The sequence below is a fragment of the Oncorhynchus tshawytscha genome, linkage group LG16 (genome assembly GCF_018296145.1).
Source record: "Oncorhynchus tshawytscha isolate Ot180627B linkage group LG16, Otsh_v2.0, whole genome shotgun sequence".
In the NCBI taxonomy this organism is placed as follows: Eukaryota; Metazoa; Chordata; class Actinopteri; order Salmoniformes; family Salmonidae; genus Oncorhynchus; species Oncorhynchus tshawytscha.
Window position 1 is genome coordinate 81,509,484 of NC_056444.1, and position 14,450 is coordinate 81,523,933.

Sequence of the window (14,450 nt, forward strand, 5' to 3'; positions counted from 1 at the left end):
CACACCATAGTCAGTCAGACAGACGACACACAGCCAGCCCTCCCTGTAGCGCCGACTGAGGCTCGCAACAGACTCGATACATTAACCCTTTCTAGTCTGGTTAATTTAAGCCTTTATGAGAGATTATTTTGTTCTTATAATATACCACTCCTTTAAATATATTCATGATCTCCGTTTATATAATTAGAAAACGTGAATAGTACTAGTATGGGCTTTAAACTGACTGTAGAATCACGCATATCTATTATGGTACTGTATCTGTGTGCCACAATGTAGGCTGAGGACAGGTAGGCTATCCATCGTTACATATATTGATTCTCCATTAGGATAACTAAAACAATGAATTCACACAGACACACCTACACCCACACACATGTATATGAATTCAAAGTCACATTATTGGGAGATCCATGAAAAAACATCGTTTATTTTACAACTGCTCTTTGTATGGCAACATGTGTGTTTTAAACTGTACACTTTCCTCACGCTGACTCACTCGTGTTCTATAGACCATGCCAAGCACGTTTACCCCACATCATTGTATCTACCAAAATAATTGCGTTAACTGGAGCATTTAAATCAGTCATTTGAGCGCAGTAGCCACTTGTGTAAAGAAAGACATCTCTCAATAACATGTGGATTCCTTTGCAATCAGCAGCGATGCTTGCACAGTTCTTCATTGCTCTAGAATGTTCTCTTCCTCTCACTGATGCTCGTTGAATAATACCTTTTTTTTCATCCTTCATTTACAAGACAGATTTTAAAAAATATATATATATATATATATATATATATATATAATATAAAACTCATCACCACCAAGTAATCCTTATCAATTTGTGTTGCCTGTTTAAAATAACCAACAATTGCACAAGGTTAGAATAAGGATTAACTCTACCTGTTGTGTCATAACATTAGGACCACTTTGGAAAGACATGTTTTACAATATCAATGCGTTCATGTGTCATCCATCCTCTTCAAATATGCATCTTAATAACAGGAAGATGTTTTATTGACGTACCGCAAATACAAATTCAGTTCAGTTCAATTCAGCTCACACAGTCTGCTTAGGGGTTAAAGTCGGTTCAGAGCTATTCTAGGAAAAGATTAGCATATTCATATTTCATAAACCAGTCTGGTCCAACAGGTGAACAGGTTCAAAAGGAACGGCGTTTGTTGGCATTTTGAAAAGGTGTTTCTTTGGTGACCTAAGATTGCCATCTAGTGGTCATATTGGTTCCCATCACTTTGAAGAGTAATGAAATCCTACTCCCTACATAGTCCACTACCATTTTGGGATGCATACAATTTTTCTTGAATTGAGTCAATAGTCGTTCTGTGGGCATAGAGTGAGTCATCTATCCAAACATGTACAATTAAGTAGGTTTGAATATCAATGTCAATATAATTAACCAAATTAAATTATCTTGTGAGCAATTAAAATGATAAGAGAACCACTGTTATGTAATGTTGTACAGTACATTGTTTATAAAAATGTGAGTATAGTACTTGTTAGTTTGTATGACAAATTTGAAAGGTAATATTATTTAGTCCTAAACTGTAAATATGAGACTGGATTAATGAAAAGAGTGACTAACAAAACATTTTTATTTTTTGTTTTTATTGTAACAAGTTAAATGAATAACAAAAAAATAGCCCATTCATAATATTGGTTTAACATGTGATCATATCATTTAGGGTTGAAGTTGACACAACAACCTAAAGTGCTCTTGTAGTGACAGAAAATCTATGTACACGCAAAGTTCTAAGAATGCAAAGCTAGTTGACAAACAGTAGTTCTATCATAAACAGGTCTCTTTTTAGTGATTGATTGATTAGTCCACCTCCTCAATGGTAGGGCCCTGAGAGCTAGCCCCGCCCCGGCCTGGCTTCCACAGCTCCCCATTGGAGGAGCCCCTCCCGCCCCTGGTAGAGCTTGGATACGATTGGGTTACACACTCTCTCCAGCTCCTTCTGCTGGTACTCAAACTCCTCCTTCTCAGCCTCTCTAACCAGGAGATAGTTTGGTTGCACTTCTCAACAACCTTCTTCTTGTCATCCTCGCTGATCTTCCCTGCCAGGTTTGGATCTTCTACACTACTCTTCATGTTGAATGTGTAGGACTCCAAACCGTTCTTGGCTGCTATCTTCTCCCTCTGGGCATCATCCTCAGCTTTGTATTTTGTCGGCGTCCTGCACCATCTTCTCAACGTCCTCTTTGCTGAGCTGCCCCGTGTCGTTGGTGAAGGTGATCTTGTTCTCCTTGCCTGTACTTTTATCCACCGCCGACACGTTCAGGATGCCGTTAGCGTCGATGTCGAAGGTCACCTCGACTTGGGGCACTCCTCTAAGAGCGGGAGAGATACCTGTGAGATCAAACTTCCCAAGCAGATTATTGTCCTTGGTCATGGCTCTCTCTCCCTCGTACACCTGGATGAGCACACCTGGCTGGTTGTCAATGTACGTGGAGAAGATCTGGGTCCGCTTGGTGGGGATGGTGGTGTTAAGTTTGATCAGGGCGGTCATGACCCCTCCTGCTGTCTCGATGCCCAGGGACAGAGGAGCCACGTCCAAGAAGAGAAGGTCCTGGATGTTCTTAGAGGTGTCGCTCATCAAGATGGCCGCCTGGACGGCAGCACCGTAAGCCACCGCTTCATCTGGGTTGATGCTCTTGTTGAGTTCCTTTCCGTTGAAAAAGTCCTGCAGGAGCTTCTGGGTCTTAGGGATTTCGTGTGGAGCCACCGACCAGAACGATTTCATGGACCTGGGCCTTGTCCATCTTGGCATCTTTCAAGGCTTTTTCCACAGGGTCCAGGGTTCCCCTGAATAGCTCAGAGTTGAGTTATTCAAACCGAGCCCTGGTGATGGAGGTGTAGAAGTCGGTGCCTTCAAAGAGGGAGTCGATCTCAATGCTGGCCTGGGAACTGGAGGAGAGGGTTCTCTTGGCCCTCTCACAGGCTGTCCTCAGCCTTCTCACTGCCCTCTTGTTCTGGCTGATGTCCTTCTTGTTCTTCCTCTTGAACTCCTCCGCAAAGTGGTTGACGAGGTGGTTGTCAAAGTCCTCCCCTCCCAGGTGTGTGTCCCCAGCTGTGGCCTTCACCTCAAATATCCCATCCTCGATGGTCAAGATGGAGACGTCAAAAGGTGCCTCCGCCGAGATCAAAGATGAGAACATTGCGCTCCTCTCTCTTGCCTTTGTCCAGGCTGTAAGCGATAGCCGCCGACGTGGGCTCATTGATGATCCTCAGGACGTTCAGTCCCGAGATCACCCCAGCGTCTTTAGTAGCCTGCCTCTGGGAGTCGTTGAAGTAGGCTGGGACTACTTCTGGCCCTAGGTAGGCCTCAGCAATCTCCTTCATCTTAACCAGGACCATTGAGGAGATCTCCTCGGAGGTAGAAGGCCTTGGTCTGTCCCTTGTACTCCTCCTCGACTCGAGGACATCTCTTCAGGGTAGAAGGCCTTGGTCTCTCCCTTGTACTCCTCCCCGACTCAAGGACATCTCTTCAGGGTAGGCCTTGGTCTCTCCCTTGTACTCCTCCCCGACTTGAGGACATCTCTTCAGGGTAGAAGGCCTTGGTCTCTCCCTTGTACTCCTCCCCGACTTGAAGAGATCTCTTCGGGGTAGAAGGCCTTGGTCTCTCCCTTGTACTCCTCCCCGACTTGAAGAGATCTCTTCGGGGGTAGAAGGCCTTGGTCTCTCCCTTGTACTCCTCCCCGACTTGAAGAGATCTCTTCGGGGTAGCAGGCCTTGGTCTCTCCCTTGTACTCCTCCCCGACTTGAAGAGATCTCTTCGGGGTAGAAGTCCTTGGTCTCTCCCTTGTACTCCTCCCCGACTTGAGGAGATCTCTTCAGGGTAGAAGGCCTTGGTCTCTCCCTTGTACACCTCCCCGACTTGAGGACATCTCTTCGAGGGTAGAAGGCCTTGGTCTCTCCCTTGAACTCCTCCCCGACTTGAGGACATCTCTTCAGGGTAGAAGGCCTTGGTCTCTCCCTTGTACTCCTCCCGACTTGAGGACATCTCTTCAGGGTAGAAGGCCTTGGTCTCTCCCTTGTACTCCTCCCCGACTTGAGGAGATCTCTTCAGGGTAGAAGGCCTTGGTCTCTCCCTTGTACTCCACTTGGACTTTGGGCTTCCCACCATCGTTGGTCACCTAGAAGGGTGAGAACAACAAGGTCATCTATTGATATACTCAAACTTGTCAAATTATTTTTTTATGTATGTAACCCTGTATGTATGTAACACTGTCAGAAGTTTACATACACCTTAGCCAAATACATTTAAACTCAGTTTTTCACAATTCCTGACATTTAATCCTAGTAAAAATGTCCCTGTTTTAGGTCAGTTAGGATCACCACTTTATTTTAAGAATGTGACATGTCAGAATAATAGTAGAGAAACCCTGTATGTGCTTTAGTTTTTATTTGTTTGTGATGTTTCCATTTGTTGAAGGATTAGTGCTTTATTGTAATAAATTAGAGCTTGTATTCTTAAAAATGGTAAATAAATTAATAATTAATGTAAAATGTACTTAGAAAGGCCACAGCTTCGTGTCTGACCGAACGATCTGGTCATTGAACTTCCTGCCGATCAGGCGTATTGCATCAAACACAGTGTTGGTGGGGTTCATGGCCACCTGCATTGAAATGAATTACAATGCAATTAAATGTTAGTTTGGGTAAACAAAACAATACATGCATCCACAAGATTTGATCAACATTTGATCCCAGAGACTATCACATGGAAGCATTTATTAAAACATAAACAGACAGACAGAAGTGGGACCTACCTGGTTCTTTGCTGCCTCACCGATGATCTCCACCTTGCCATGCTGGAACACCCCCACACAGGAGTATCTGATGCCCAGATCAATGCCAATGGATACTCCCTTTGCTGAAGACATCTTGGTTTATTTTTTTATATATTTTTTAGAGTTCCTGCATGAGTAAGATTAGGAACATAACTTACATAATACATATGTACATTAACTGTTTAGGCATTATCTAAAAACTGCCACAGTATCAGCATTGTAGCGTTATAGAATAACCGTACTTATAGTGATTGACAGCTTGTTCTTCTCTTGAGATATTGAAGGATCTCGGATGAGTCCTGAGTATTTTCACCCCGGTTGGGCCTTGCTTCTGAGTCGTGTGGTTACCCCAAAAGGTATGGCTCAACTGAGAGAGATCCATGGCTTTAAATACTAAAAGCACCTTTCTAGAGTGATCGCATATCTTCTGTCACAGTTTGTGACACAGCCGGTAATATTAGTAACTGCAGCCAGGGGGCGCTGTTGGAAAGCCAGTAATATTAGTAACTGCAGCCAGGGGGCGCTGTTGGAAAGCCAGTAATATTAGTAACTGCAGCCAGGGGGCGCTGTTGGAAAGCCAGTAATATTAGTTACTGCAGCCAGGGGGCGCTGTTGGAAAGCCAGTAATATTAGTAACTGCAGCCAGGGGGCGCTCTGGGAAAGCCGGTGAATATTCTAGGGCCCATCGACGCAACCCGACACCGAACCAGTAGCGCTGAACACAGGGCGGACAGTCAACACGCTGGACTGTTTGAATAGAAAAAAAGCGGTACAACTAGGCAGGTTCAGGAAAGCGTGCAAAAGAGCATTATAAACAAGACATGGAAATGAGTTTTAGACATGGGCCTCAGGGCCTGACTGGCATCATGAAAAAGGTACAGTGAGCTTCAAAAGTTTTGGGACAGTGAACAGCACTTTGGGTTTGAAATGATACAATGGGGATGAGGTTCAAGTACAGACTGTCAGCATTAATCTGAGGATATTTTCATCCATATTGGCTGAACCGTTGAGAGATTACAGCACTTTCTGTACATAGTCCCATTTTAGGGGACCAAAAGTATTGGGACAAATTCACTTATATGTGTATTGAAGTAGTGTAATGTTACATTCTTATTTACAATAAAAGTGACTCCAATATATTGTTTACAATTAAATTTATGTTAATTATAAACACAAAACACAAACAAAATAAACAGCAAATGCATCCAACAAGTTTGTAGAGGGACAAAATATTAGTATTTTACTTTTGTATCCACCCGATATGAATGAAAATACCCTCAATATAAAGCTGACATTCTGCAGTTTAACCTCATAGTCATTGTATCATTTCAAACCTAAATCACAATGTACAGAGTCAAATAACAACAACACAAAAATGGTCACTGTTCCAATTCTTTTGGAGCTCACTGTATGTAAAAAACAACAACGTCAACTATTGTCAGGTGGACTTGTCAGGCCTCTCTTGATCTCACTCACTCACTCACTCACCCACCTCACTAACTCACTCACCTCACTAACTCACTCACCTCACTAACTCACTAACTCACTAACCTCACTCAACTCACTCACTCAACTCAACTCACTCACTCACTCAACTCACTCACTCAGCAAATCAGTCTACAAACAAATTGTATGTTTTTATTGAGTATTTTGAGTTTATTGCTGATATCTAATAGATACAACAGTCACGAGAGAAGTATAAATCCTCTACTTGATCAAAAAAGGACATGGCAATAGAAATAGTCTAAGGCGAACATATGAAGTGTACCTTATCACACGTTGACATATAACTTATTTAACAATGAACAGAAGCAGAAAAAAGGGATTATATATAGTAGGTCACTATAGGCCAACAGACTAATACCTCTTCTAGAACTTAAAAATAACCTCAAATCTAAAATCTTGGAATTTTTCAAATATATGAACTCTTAATCAAATGAGTTGAACTGAATGTTGAAGGTCACCTGATAAGCAAATGGCTCAGAAGGCATATTCACACTCTGACATTAATGACAGGTATGTATGCAGATACCAGTCAGCGAGTTTCATCAAGGCCTTGTTTCAGTTATGAAACACTTGTCAAATACTGTATTAGACATTAAAAAAGAGCTCACAACACCAATTCTGGCTCATGGAATGTACTTTATTTAAGATGTCAGTGCGCTGACAATGTGTGTGTTCTTGTGTGTGTGGAAACATATCCTTCTCATTCTCCTCTCTAACTGTACGGCCAATAATTTGGCACCACCATATGACTTTCAGGAGCAGATAAAACTACAGTACATTGACAATTAACCTTGAATAAACATCAGTGGTGTCTGGTGGGAGGAGCTATAAGAGGGCGGGCTCATTGTAATGACAGGAATGGAATTCATGGAACGGAGTCTAATGTGATTACCATGTTTGATGTGTTTTATACCGTTACATGGATTCCGTTCCAACCATTACAGTAAGCCCCTCCTCCTATAGCTCCTCCCACCAGCCGCCAACAAATAAACATTGTGATTTAGCAACAATTAACATTAGCAACAATTAATGAATCATTTTTTAAGATAAAATCATGCAAACAAGAGTATTTTAAAAATATATGACTGACGATTTTTTTGTTTATGGTTCCTTCTCTTGGGGTACGTCCCAAATGGAACCTTCTACTCTAGTTGGTGCACTACTTTTGACCCTGGCCTATAGGGCTCTGGTCTAAAGTAGTGCACTATATAAGGAATAGGGTGACATTTGGAACATACATATTGGTTTCTGCTCTTGTTTCATATGATTGAAATGCATGAATTGATTCATATACCTAACAGACAAGTTAGATATTATGTTATTATTATTATGCCCGACAGTGTTAATAATACGGTTTAGATTCGGCATAAAAGCTAAATAATTATTCTTCCCTTTTGTAACAATTTAGAAAATAAAATAGAGAATTAATCTTTTTTTTTTTCCTCCCTCAGATGTTGGTTGCAGGTCACCGCATTGTCCATTCCTGTCAATACCTTGGAGCATAGACAATATATCTTTCATTAAAAACAATCATATAACTACAGTGGGATTTATTATTTTTTTAAATCACACACAAAAGGAAGCCAATATCCATGCCATACAGAACCATAAATATAATATGATTTGTGCTGTCCCAGAAGATGTTTCATGTCCCTTTCACAGAACCCCAAAACTACTACCCCTAAACTACTACCCCCTACACTACTACCCCCTACACTACTACCCCTAAAACTACTACCCCTAAACTACTACCCCTACACTACTACCCCCTACACTACTACCCCCTACACTACTACCCCTAAAACTACTCAATCAACAAAATATTTAAAATAAAATAAAAAACAGATCAGTCCTACTTGACTGATTTCCCCAACAGCCAATCACCACACTAGAAAGGAAGGCGGGAAATAAATAAAAAATAAATAATAAATAAATAAAATAAAATAGCCTCACCTGTCAGCGTAATTACAGAGGAAACCATTATCTGAAATGTTTGAGAGAATGTTTTTTTTTTTTATTTTTAAAGCTGACCTGGTTCTTTTTGCGTGGCTTAAACCGGTTGTGTATCACAGGGTTCTGTATGTCAGCCAGTCAGTGGTTCTTTACCGTTTCTATATCAAATTCCTCATAGGAGTTGTCCTTTCCTTTTCACCAAATACTTGATCCTTTATATATTGGTTTCTATTCCTTTGTTTGTAGTCATAGCCTAATGGTTTAGTTTGCCTTTGACAGTCACTCCAAACCTATCCCAGAGCTATTTTTCAACGCCAATGTTACAACAGTCAGCAGGTACCCTTAGTAGTTAAGAGCATTGGACCAGTAACTGAAAGGTCGCTGGTTCGAATCCCCGAGCTGACTAGGAGAAATGTAACAGGGAGGGAATAAGTAAGGTGTGTGTGTGTGTGTGCCAACATTTCTCAATACCTGTAGTAGTTGGGTTTGAAGGGGCCGTTCTTGTTCAGACCCATGTACTTCGCCTGCTCATCAGACAACTCTGTCAGGTGGGCGTCAAAATTGGACAGATGCAAGCTGGCCACATACTCATCTGAAATACATGGGTGGCTTTGTGACGCGGTAGATCAAATGTTATTTGTCACATGCGCCGAATACAACAGGTGTAGGTAGACCTTTCAGTGAAATGATTACTGAGATGGATTTGCAACAAGAGTAAATGGGTGTTTCCCAAAAATGGCACCCTACTCCCTATGTAGTGCACAACATCTGACCAGGGCCGATATGGTCGTAGTGCACTACATAATGAATAGGGTGCCATTTGGGACACAGGAACACTTCTGTTTGGAAAATGCCGTTTTATGGTAAAAAGCTTGAGGTTGTGACATTGAACCACACAACAAACTGAGCATTAAACTGTGAGTGGTTTCTATTCATCAAGATTTGATATCTAGTGTTTATTATGATTTGATATCTACAGTGTTTATTATGATTAGATATCTACAGTGTTTATTATGATTTGATATCTACAGTGTTTATTATGATTTGATATCTACAGTGTTTATTATGATTGGATATCTACAGTGTTTATTATGATTTGATATCTACAGTGTTTATTATGATTGGATATCTACAGTGTTTATTATGATTTGATATCTACACTATTAATATTTGATATCTACACTATTAATTTGATATCTAGTGTTTATTATGATTGGATATCTACACTATCAATATTTGATATCTAGTGTTTATTAAGATTTGATATCTACAGTGTTTATTATGATTTGATATCTACACTATTAATATTTGATATCTACAGTGTTTATTATGATTGGATATCTACAGTGTTTATTATGATTTGATATCTACAGTATCAATATTTGATATCTAGTGTTTATTAAGATTTGATATCTACAGTGTTTATTATGATTTGATATCTACACTATTAATATTTGATATCTACAGTGTTTATTATGATTGGATATCTACACTATTAAGATTTGATATCTAGTGTTTATTATGATTTGATATCTAGTGTTTATTATGATTTGATATCTACACTATTAATATTTGATATCTAGGGTTTATTATGATTTGATATCTAGTGTTTATTATGATTTGATATCGAGTGTTTATTATGATTTGATATCTACAGTGTTTATTATGATTTGATATCTAGTGTTTATTATGATTTGATATCTAGTGTTTATTATGATTTGATATCTAGTGTTTATTATGATTTGATATCTAGTGTTTATTATGATTTGATATCTACAGTGTTTATTATGATTTGATATCTAGTGTTTATTAAGATTTGATATCTAGTGTTTATTAAGATTTGATATCTAGTGTTTATTAAGATTTGACATCTACAGTGTTTATTAAGATTTGAGATCTACAGTGTTTATTATGATTTGATATCTAGTGTTTATTATGATTTGATATCTAGTGTTTATTATGATTTGATATCTAGTGTTTATTAAGATTTGATGTGTACAGTATTTATTACATTTTTAATCAATAAGGGTCAGTTCAATCCAAATGGCACCCTATACCCTATTTAGTGCACTACTTTTAATCAAAGCCCTATGGGTCATGGTCAAAAGTAGGGCACTATATAGGGAATAGGGTGCCATGGTCTTACCCATCTTCTTAGGCAGCAGATAGACATCCTGTTTGTAGCGTCCCTCAGGAGCATTGAACAGCTCAATCAGAGCCAGGGCCTGCAGAGAGACACAGACCACCACAGAGTCTCAACGCTGCCATCATCCCATTCTCACAAAGCTCAGGTAGCAGCAGAACAACAGGAGAACAGAGTACCTCTAGTCTCGTCTTCAGCAAACCGCCAACACTTGAAGTAGGACAAGAACCACGTCTGTGATGCCATGCATCCCAGTATTTCTAATGTCAATGAATGACTCTAAATAGACTAGAATGTGTACATCTGGGGAAAAGCAATTGAAAACCGGTGAAAGTTCAATTGTGATGATACAATGCATCTCTAACTGTTGTATTTCTATGTGTCGATGTTCTGATTGGATCGGTCTCTAATGTAAATAAACAATGTCAATATGTCTCACCTGAGTAGTGGCTGTGATGGACAGGACAATATGTCTCACCTGAGTAGTGGCTGTGATAGACAGGACAATGTCTCACCTGAGTAGTGGCTGTGATTGACAGGACAATGTCTCACCTGAGTAGTGGCTGTGATAGACAGGACAATGTCTCACCTGAGTAGTGGCTGTGATAGACAGGACAATGTCTCACCTGAGTAGTGGCTGTGATAGACAGGACAATATGTCTCACCTGAGTAGTGGCTGTGATAGACAGGACAATATGTCTCACCTGAGTAGTGGCTGTGATTAACGAGACAATATGTCTCACCTGAGTAGTGGCTGTGAGGACCTGAATATGTCTCACCTGAGTAGTGGCTGTGATAGACAGGACAATATGTCTCACCTGAGTAGTGGCTGTGATAGACAGGACAATATGTCTCACCTGAGTAGTGGCTGTGATAGACAGGACAATATGTCTCACCTGAGTAGTGGCTCACCTGAGTAGTGGCTGTGATAGACAGGACAATATGTCTCACCTGAGTAGTGGCTGTGATAGACAGGACAATATGTCTCACCTGAGTAGTGGCTGTGATAGACAGGACAATATGTCTCACCTGAGTAGTGGCTGTGATAGACAGGACAATATGTCTCACCTGAGTAGTGGCTGTGATAGACAGGACAATATGTCTCACCTGAGTAGTGGCTGTGATAGACAGGACAATATGTCTCACCTGAGTAGTGGCTGTGATAGACAGGACAATATGTCTCACCTGAGTAGTGGCTGTGATAGACAGGACAATATGTCTCACCTGAGTAGTGGCTGTGATAGACAGGACAATATGTCTCACCTGAGTAGTGGCTGTGATAGACAGGACAATATGTCTCACCTGAGTAGTGGCTGTGATGGACAGGACAATATGTCACCTCTGTGAGGCAGTGGCTGTGATAGAAATATGTCTCACAGCTCAGAGTAGTGGCTGTGATAACAGGACAATATGTCTCACCTGAGTAGTGGCTGTGATAGACAGGACAATGTCTCACCTGAGTAGTGGCTGTGATAGACAGGACAAAACCTGAGTAGTGGCTGTGATAGAAGGACAATTCTCACCTGAGTAGTGGCTATGATAACAGGACAATATGTCTCACCTGAGTAGTGGCTATGATAGACAGGACAATATGTCTCACCTGAGTAGTGGCTGTGATAGACAGGACAATGTCTCACCTGAGTAGTGGCTGTGATAGACAGGACAATATGTCTCACCTGAGTAGTGGCTGTGATTGACAGGACAATATGTCTCACCTGAGTAGTGGCTGTGATTGACAGGACAATATGTCTCACCTGAGTAGTGGCTGTGATGGACAGGACAATATGTCTCACCTGAGTAGTGGCTGTGATAGACAGGACAATATGTCTCACCTGAGTAGTGGCTGTGATTGACAGGACAATATGTCTCACCTGAGTAGTGGCTGTGATTGACAGGACAATATGTCTCACCTGAGTAGTGGCTGTGATTGACAGGACAATGTCTCACCTGAGTGTGGCTGTGATTGACAGGACAATATGTCTCACCTCTAGTGGCTGTGATTGGGGACAATATGTAGTGTGCACTCTGGAAGGACAATATGTCTGTCAAAACAGTGGTCAATTGCAAAGCCATTCTCAGGGAAACACCTTTCAAATCAAAACAGAGATTATCAGAGATCATTTGTAATGTGTACTCTACTGTGAGGGGATAGTGTGCACTCTACTGTGAGGGGATAGTGTGCACTCTACTGTGAGGGGATAGTGTGCACTCTACTGTGAGGGGATAGTGTGCACTCTACTGTGAGGGATAGTGTGCACTCTACTGTGAGGGGATAGTGTGCACTCTACTGTGAGGGGATAGTGTGCACTCTACTGTGAGGGGATAGTGTGCACTCTACTGTGAGGGGATAGTGTGCACTCTACTGTGAGGGGATAGTGTGTACTCTACTGTTAGGGGATAGTGTGCACTCTACTGTTAGGGGAGAGTGTGCACTCTACTGTTAGGGGATAGTGTGCACTCTACTGTTAGGGGATAGTGTGCACTCTACTGTTAGGGGATAGTGTGTACTGTGATGGGCTAGTGTGTACTCTACTGTGGGGTGATAGTGTGTACTGTGAGGGGTAGTGTGTATTCACAGTAGAGTACACACTATCCCCTCACAGTACACACTATCCCCTCACAGTAGGGTACACACGAGCCCATCACAGTACACACTATCCCCTCACAGTAGAGTACACACTATCCCCTCACAGTAGAGTACAGACTATCCCCTAACAGTGCACACTATCCCCTCACAGTAGAGTACACACTATCCCCTCACAGTACACACTATCCCCTCACAGTAGAGTACACACTATCCTCTCACAGTAGAGTACACACTATCCCCTCACAGTACACACTATCCCCTCACAGTAGGGTACACACTAGCCCATCACAGTACACACTATCCCCTCACAGTAGAGTACACACTATCCCCTCACAGTAGAGTACAGACTATCCCCTAACAGTACACACTATCCCCTCACAGTAGAGTACACACTATCCCCTCACAGTACACACTATCCCCTCACAGTAGAGTACACACTATCCTCTCACAGTAGAGTACACACTATCCCCTCACAGTACACACTATCCCCTCACAGTACACACTATCCCCTCACAGTAGAGTACAGACTATCCCCTAACAGTACACACTATCCCCTCACAGTAGAGTACGCGCTATCCCCTCACAGTACACACCTCACAGTATCACCTCTCACAGTAGAGTACACACCCCTCCCATCCTCTCACAGTAGAGTACACACTAGCCCATCACAGTACACACTATCCCCTCACAGTAGAGTACACACTATCCTCTCACAGTAGAGTACACACTATCCTCTCACAGTAGAGTACACACTATCCTCTCACAGTAGAGTACACACTATCCCCTCCCAGTACACACTATCCCCTCCCAGTACACACTATCTCCTCACAGTAGAGTACACACTATCCTCTCACAGTAGAGTACACACTATCCCCTCAAAGTACACACTATCCCCTCACAGTACACTCTATCCCCTCACAGTACACTCTATCCCCTCACAGTACACACTATCCCCTCACAGTACACACTATCCCCTCACAGTAGAGTACACACTATCCCCTCACAGTACACTCTATCCCCTCACAGTACACTCTATCCCCTCACAGTACACACTATCCCCTCACAGTACACTATCCCCTCACAGTAGAGTACACACTATCCCCTCACAGTAGAGTACACACTATCCTCTCACAGTAGAGTACACACTATCCTCTCACAGTAGAGTACACACTATCCCCTCAAAGTACACACTATCCCCTCACAGTACACTCTATCCCCTCACAGTACACTCTATCCCCTCACAGTACACACTATCCCCTCACAGTACACACTATCCCCTCACAGTACACACTATCCTCTCACAGTAGAGTACACACTATCCTCTCACAGTAGAGTACACACTATCCCCTCCCAGTACACACTATCCCCTCACAGTACACTCTATCCCCTCACAGTACACACTATCCCCTCACAGTACACACTATCCCCTCACAGTACACACTATCCTCTCA

General features: G+C 41.8%; 1 protein-coding gene and 1 pseudogene across 1 annotated transcript in view; both read right to left on the reverse strand.

Annotated features, from left to right (window-relative positions):
- Nucleotides 1–1,615: 1,615 nt before the first annotated feature.
- Nucleotides 1,616–5,828, reverse strand: LOC112215261 (annotated as a pseudogene).
- Nucleotides 5,829–8,733: 2,905 nt separating this feature from the next.
- The window catches only part of LOC112241442 (S-adenosylhomocysteine hydrolase-like protein 1), a 70,497-nt gene continuing 64,780 nt past the window's right edge, over nt 8,734–14,450 (reverse strand). The window contains exons 14-16 of the mRNA XM_042299761.1: nt 11,869–11,900; nt 10,416–10,494; nt 8,734–8,861 (exon numbers count right to left, since the gene is read on the reverse strand). Coding sequence (XP_042155695.1) covers nt 8,734–8,861; nt 10,416–10,494; nt 11,869–11,900 — 239 coding nt within the window. The remainder of the gene's footprint in view (nt 8,862–10,415; nt 10,495–11,868; nt 11,901–14,450) is intronic.